This window comes from Helianthus annuus, chromosome 14 (genome assembly GCF_002127325.2).
Source record: "Helianthus annuus cultivar XRQ/B chromosome 14, HanXRQr2.0-SUNRISE, whole genome shotgun sequence".
In the NCBI taxonomy this organism is placed as follows: Eukaryota; Viridiplantae; Streptophyta; class Magnoliopsida; order Asterales; family Asteraceae; genus Helianthus; species Helianthus annuus.
Window position 1 is genome coordinate 158,295,584 of NC_035446.2, and position 6,000 is coordinate 158,301,583.

At 41.9% G+C, this 6,000-nt stretch overlaps 1 protein-coding gene across 1 annotated transcript; it reads left to right on the forward strand.

The window, feature by feature from the left end:
* The first annotated feature begins 2,105 nt into the window (after positions 1–2,105).
* Positions 2,106–3,056, forward strand: LOC118486591 (leucine-rich repeat extensin-like protein 5). Its single transcript, XM_035983137.1, has one exon. The coding sequence runs from the start codon at positions 2,106–2,108 to the stop codon at positions 3,054–3,056; it is 951 nt and encodes a 316-aa protein (XP_035839030.1).
* The last annotated feature ends 2,944 nt before the right edge of the window (positions 3,057–6,000 follow it).

Consider the following 6,000-nt stretch of genomic DNA (forward strand, 5'->3'; position numbering starts at 1 on the left):
GCTTTCTTTTGAAAATCCGGAAACGACTCTAAATCGCCTATTTAAGCGTTTTTAACGCCTAATATGCACTATAACCATATAAGGTTGATACCTACTGATATTCTTAGTATATTTTTATAAAATAACAGTAAGTATAAGTTTTTGAACTCAGGTTTCCAGTTTTGACACTTTTAGCCCTTGTGAAATTACCAAAATACCCCTAAGGTGCATAGTTTGATTTTAAATGATAAGTTTCATATATGGGTCATACCCTACTGTTATAATATGTTAAATTAAGTATTTTACTGTATGAATCAGACCTACAACTCAGATTACAATTTAACTCTTTTATAATCTTTTAAATGACCAAAATGCCCTTATAAGGCATAAGTTGAGTTTAAATTCATTCGGGGCATAATAGAACATAACTTACTGATATTATGACATATTTAGAGCATATTATCTCAGGGAACTTGCATATGACTCTTATGGTTACCCGTAACGCTCTTAACGTTCGGTTCGGTTTATGTAACTAGTTTGCATAAATTGACCGAAACGGGTCAAACATTATCATTTTTGTCTCAAAATCCAGAATGTATTTAGCATACCCATATTATACAAGTATTCAAACTTTTCGGGTCTAAATCACGTTCTATCCGGTCTTCGCTTAATCGTGCGTTTGAACCGTATCGTCCTTAAAACTAACCGGTCTAAGCTTAGGCTTAAATAAAGATCCGTTAGGAATCTAATAGGTTATTATAAACCTTTGTTCCAGAATAGAAGAACCAGTAAAAGCTACCTTCACTTGCTAGTTGTGATTTATACTTACCAAGGTAAATACTTTTAACTTATTTTCCCTATACGGGCTTGGGTTACGGTATATAGAATACCGCTTGATCGAGCATCAAATCTTACATCCTTGGGTGGTTAATTGAATAATTTGATCGGCTCGTTTAAACAGTCTTGTTTTACTTTAAGCCTTTGGGGGATTAATGACCATGTCCCGGATATCCTTGGCATCATCTTACGAGATGGCCACGACCAGAGCACGAGGTGTAGGCGTACACCTGTCAGTGTATAACTCATTATTGTGGTGTGTCTATTGATCTTTAACCCGGACAAGATCCGGGCTACTGAACGCACAAGTAACATGTAATTCGTTCACAAGATTATAATAAATAATTATCCCAAGTTATAAAAATGTTTTGTGCCTTGAGCATTCAAATCAATTTTCAACCTTTTCAAAATGAGTCAGTTAAATTGTATTTACCAGTGTAAACTGACGTATTTTTCCAAAAGGTTAAGTGCAGGTACTACATGTAATAGGCTGGCTGTCTTCTAGAGCGTCCACAATAAGTCTCGCAAGCTTGGATGACAATAACTCTGTTGAACAATATCTTATTTTATTTTGATCCGCCTGTGGATCCGTTTCAACTATTAGTGATATTTATTATTACACTCTATTAAAGTTGAAATGAATCTATCTTTGCTTCCGCTGTGCATTTATATATTGTGTTGTTTGTCTATGATGATGCCAACTACGTCACTATACTCCCCACCGGGCCCACCGGTGACACGTGGAAATTAGGGGTGTGACAGGTTGGTATCAGAGCCAACTCTGAGTGAATTAAACACTAGCCTTTTGTGTTTAATCTCAGTTACACAATTGCACATTCCTCGATTCTCGAGTCTAGACAAAGAACTTAGGAAATATCCAAAATTGTTTTATTTTCTAACTTGGTCTTATATATATTTTGTTGTGTCACTTGTTTGATTTTTGACAGGTTCCCAAAATGCCGCCACGTATGAGAGGAAGAGGAAGGGGACAAGGAGCATATGTAGCCCCAAACGACCATGAAGCCGGACCTTCGCACAGGCGAACACCTTCAGGCTCCCATAACACAGATGCTCAAAATCTGTGGAGGTCTTTTACTGAACCCGCAAGGCACTCGGTTTCACTGAGTACCTCACCTTCTATCCCACACTCCTTTGGGCCTCAATCAGAAAATGAGCCCCACAAATCTCACCAGTCCTATATTCCTCTCCAAGGACACCAATCACCCTTTGACCACCCATCACCTGTTTTCCAAGGCCTGTTCAACCCTGCTGACTACCTTGATGTGCCTATGGGTTTTAACCCACTTGGACCAGAAGACCATTTCCCTGGCGACAATGCGATGGATGTCGATGAAGATACCGATCCCTCAATGCCACCATCTGGAACTCCGAACCACCCTATCGAGATTTCTGATGGGTCACCTTTTGTGGGATCACCATACAATGGTCCCGACAGCTTTGAGGAGAAATTTAGGCAGCATGACTGGGTATTTACCCCTAGTTACCATAACTCTCCCCTGCACCAGCCACAACACAGCTCTCCCTTGCACCCCCAGCAACAGCAGCCACAGCAGCAGCCAAATCCTTCTGAGGATTCCCGACTTGTCGCGGTCACTCCACCGCCGCCACCACCTCCGGTTTTGCCTCCTCCGCCTCCGAGGCGAAGACGAACGAACGCACGGATTTCCGCACGAGGGGGAATACGCATCGGCACCCCTCCACATTCAGGTAGCAGCCGATATTTGCCACTTCGTGAAGAACCAGAGATGGGAGAATCTTCACACCCCGTCTCAGAAGTAACATCTGCGCCAATCGCGCCACCACCACCACAGGGTTTTGGAGACCCAATCCCTGCTTACACTAGCGCGGCAGCGTACAATCCCTTCGAGCAGACGTACCCCACAGGTTATGACTTTACAGGGGATCCCTACTGGGTAGCTGCGAACTACAACTCTCTCAATCCGGAAGGTCCTTTTGGAGGTCCCTGGGCTACGGGACAATCGACCTATGGATACCCATCATATGGATATCAGCAGCCGCAGCCTCCTCAACCACCGCATTATCCGCCACCACCGCTGGCACCGATGATGTCGCCGCCACAAGTTCAAGAAATCCTTCATGGGATAAATGAAGTGCGACGAGAGATGCGGCATGAATTGCGGGAAGATCGTCGGCATAATCGTGGGATGTTTAAGAAGATGGTGGATTTAATCAAGGGAAAAAGCAAGAAGGACTACTAAATCCTTCGTTTGCTAGTTATTTAATCATGTCCCTGCGAGGACATTTATTTCTGTACTCTGCCCCTGCGTGGGCATATTTTTCCTTTCTGTTCTACCCCTGCGTGGGTTTGATTGTTTCTGTTCGACCCCTGCGTGGGTTTGTTTGTTAGTTTAGCCCCTGCGTGGGTATGTTATTTGAGTAAAAGTCCCGTTTAGGGCAAACTCGTGTTAGTTAATTTTATTTGAAATGGTTAATTTAAGTTTTTCATTTTTAAATTATATGCATAAATATAATACACGAATAAATGAAAAATAGCAATTATTATTTTAATTTACCATTTTAATAATAAGAATCTTAAAAAGGTAAAACCTAGCTTGAATGTCATAATAAAGACCTAGCCATTATGGTAGAACCTGTTTAAAAAGATTCAATCTCTGTTAACATCTGTAAACATGTTAGCATTCTTGGCTAGTCTGATCCGTAAAATCACACATGTCACCCTTTTAATAAATTATCCAAATTTATATTCTATATATATATATATATCTGATTGTGACATAATGCCTACGGGTTATAACTAATGTCATATAAAACAAAAAGGCAGCCGTGGTTTATAGACCCCCTGCCAAGAAAAGGATTGATTGTTTTAATTATTCAAATTTAATCCTATAGAATCTAAATTCAAATTTAGAAATTTGTCCAAATGACTAGGCCTATTGTGCCAATATATATTTCATTCTCAGGTAAAGTAGCTAATAAAAAGTCCTGAATGAAACTAATTAACTAATATGGCTCTTATTTACCATGGTTAATAAATCGTCAAGAACGATAATACTGTTTAGGCTTCTAAATAGACCTTGTCCTTACTTTTATGTAGCACCTAAAGCTACATGGCTAAGTCTGAGGAAATAAACAGTCATCCGGAGGAAGGCCCAGATAACACTAGAATACATATAACTGGTGCGGAGCTGCAAGCATTAGTGGAGAATGTTGTTACCAAAGCCATTGAAAGGCAATATAGTGAATCAAATAGGACCCGAAGTAGGACCCGGTTCGCGCCACATTCCAAGACCAAGGGTCATTCGGAGGCTCATAGCAAACCACTCTCTAAGAAGGATGTATCTAAGAAAGATGAGCTCAAGAAGGATGATGACCGACATTCATCCAACCAAAACAGTATCCCGTCAAGGAAGGTCGAGCATAAGCCAGAACCGCGTGATAAGTCATGTACATACAAATACTTCGTCTCATGTAAACCCCGGGACTTTACTGGGGAGAAGGGAGCAGTAGACTGCATGACCTGGTTGGACGAAATGGATACAGTGGTAGATATCAGCGGGTGTGCTGATCGGGATGTAGTGAAGTACGTATCCCAATCGTTCAAAGGGGATGCACTAGCGTGGTGGAAATCTCTCTTACAAGCTGCCGGAAAGGCCACACTTTACAGTATGTCATGGGATCAGTTCGTAACCCTTATTAAAGAGAATTTTTGCCCACAACATGAAGTTGAAAGGATCGAGTCAGACTTCGTATCTTTGGTGATGAAAAATCTAGACTGCCAGGCATACCTCACCACTTTCAATACTCTATCTCGACTGGTTCCATACTTGGTAACCCCAGAACCGAGAAGGATTGCCCGTTTCATTGGGGGTTTGGCCCCTGAGATTAAAGCAAGTGTTAAGGCATCGAGGCCTACAACTTTCAGATCAGTAGCTGATCTATCCCTCTCTCTCACCCAGGACGTAGTCAGGTTGAGAGCTCTTAGGAACTCAGAAGAAAGTAAGAGAAAGCGTGAGGACGATACCTCACGAAGATCAGAGAAGAGACACCGAGGAAATGACGACCACAAGAAAGGGTCGGGATCTAAAAAGGATAGGCAACAATCAGGGGATAAGCCCAAATGTAAAACTTGCAAGAAGAACCATTTTGGGAAGTGTCGATTTGAGTCGAAATCCCAGTCTCACGCGAGACCCTGTGGAATCTGCAGATCCACAGATCATAAGACCTTGGAATGTAAGAAGCTGAAGGATGCAACATGTTATGGTTGCAACGAGAAGGGGCACATTAAGTCTAATTGCCCGAAGAACACCAAGAAAACCGAAGAAGGAAAAAAGACCAACGCAAGGGTCTTCAAGATGGACGCTAAGGAAGCTGTTCAAGATGACAACGTAATTACAGGTACCTTTCTTGTAAACGATGTTTTTGCTAGAGTATTGTTTGACTCTGGAGCAGATAAGTCTTTTGTAGATAATAAATTCTGTGAGTTGTTAAAATTACCTGTAAAAGCCTTAAGTGTGAAGTATGAAGTGGAATTAGCTGATGGGACCATAGAAACCGCCTCAACTGTTTTAGATGGATGTGTTATATCCATTAGGAATCACTCTTTTCCATTATCCTTACTTCCTTTTAAGCTAGCCGGTTTTGACGTAGTGATAGGTATGGATTGGTTGTCACATAACCAAGCCCAGATTGTGTGCAACAGAAAGCAAGTGGTAGTTAAAACTCCGTCCGGTGAGTCACTCACTATCCAAGGAGATACCCAGCATGGATTGCCCGAGCAAGTGTCCATGCTCAAGGCATCCAGATGTCTGCAGAAGGGTTGTGTCATTTATATGGCACAAGTTACTATTGATGAGCCAAAGCCAAAGATTGAAGATATCCCTGTCATTTCGGAATACCCTGAAGTGTTTCCGGAAGAACTACCTGGTTTACCACCAGATAGGCAAGTGGAGTTTCGAATTGACATCATTCCGGGTGCGGCGCCAGTAGCGAGAGCACCATATAGGTTGGCACCAACGGAGATGAAGGAATTAAGGACGCAGTTAGATGATCTGTTAGCTAAAGGTTTTATTAGACCTAGCTCGTCTCCTTGGGGAGCACCAATTTTGTTTGTCAAGAAGAAGGATGGATCGATGCGTCTGTGCATCGATTACCGCGAGCTTAATAAAGTCACCATCAAGAATA

Bases quoted from the DNA above. Each gene is read 5' to 3' on its own strand.
- LOC118486591 (XM_035983137.1), top strand. From the start codon at position 2,106: ATGGGTTTTAACCCACTTGGACCAGAAGACCATTTCCCTGGCGACAAT.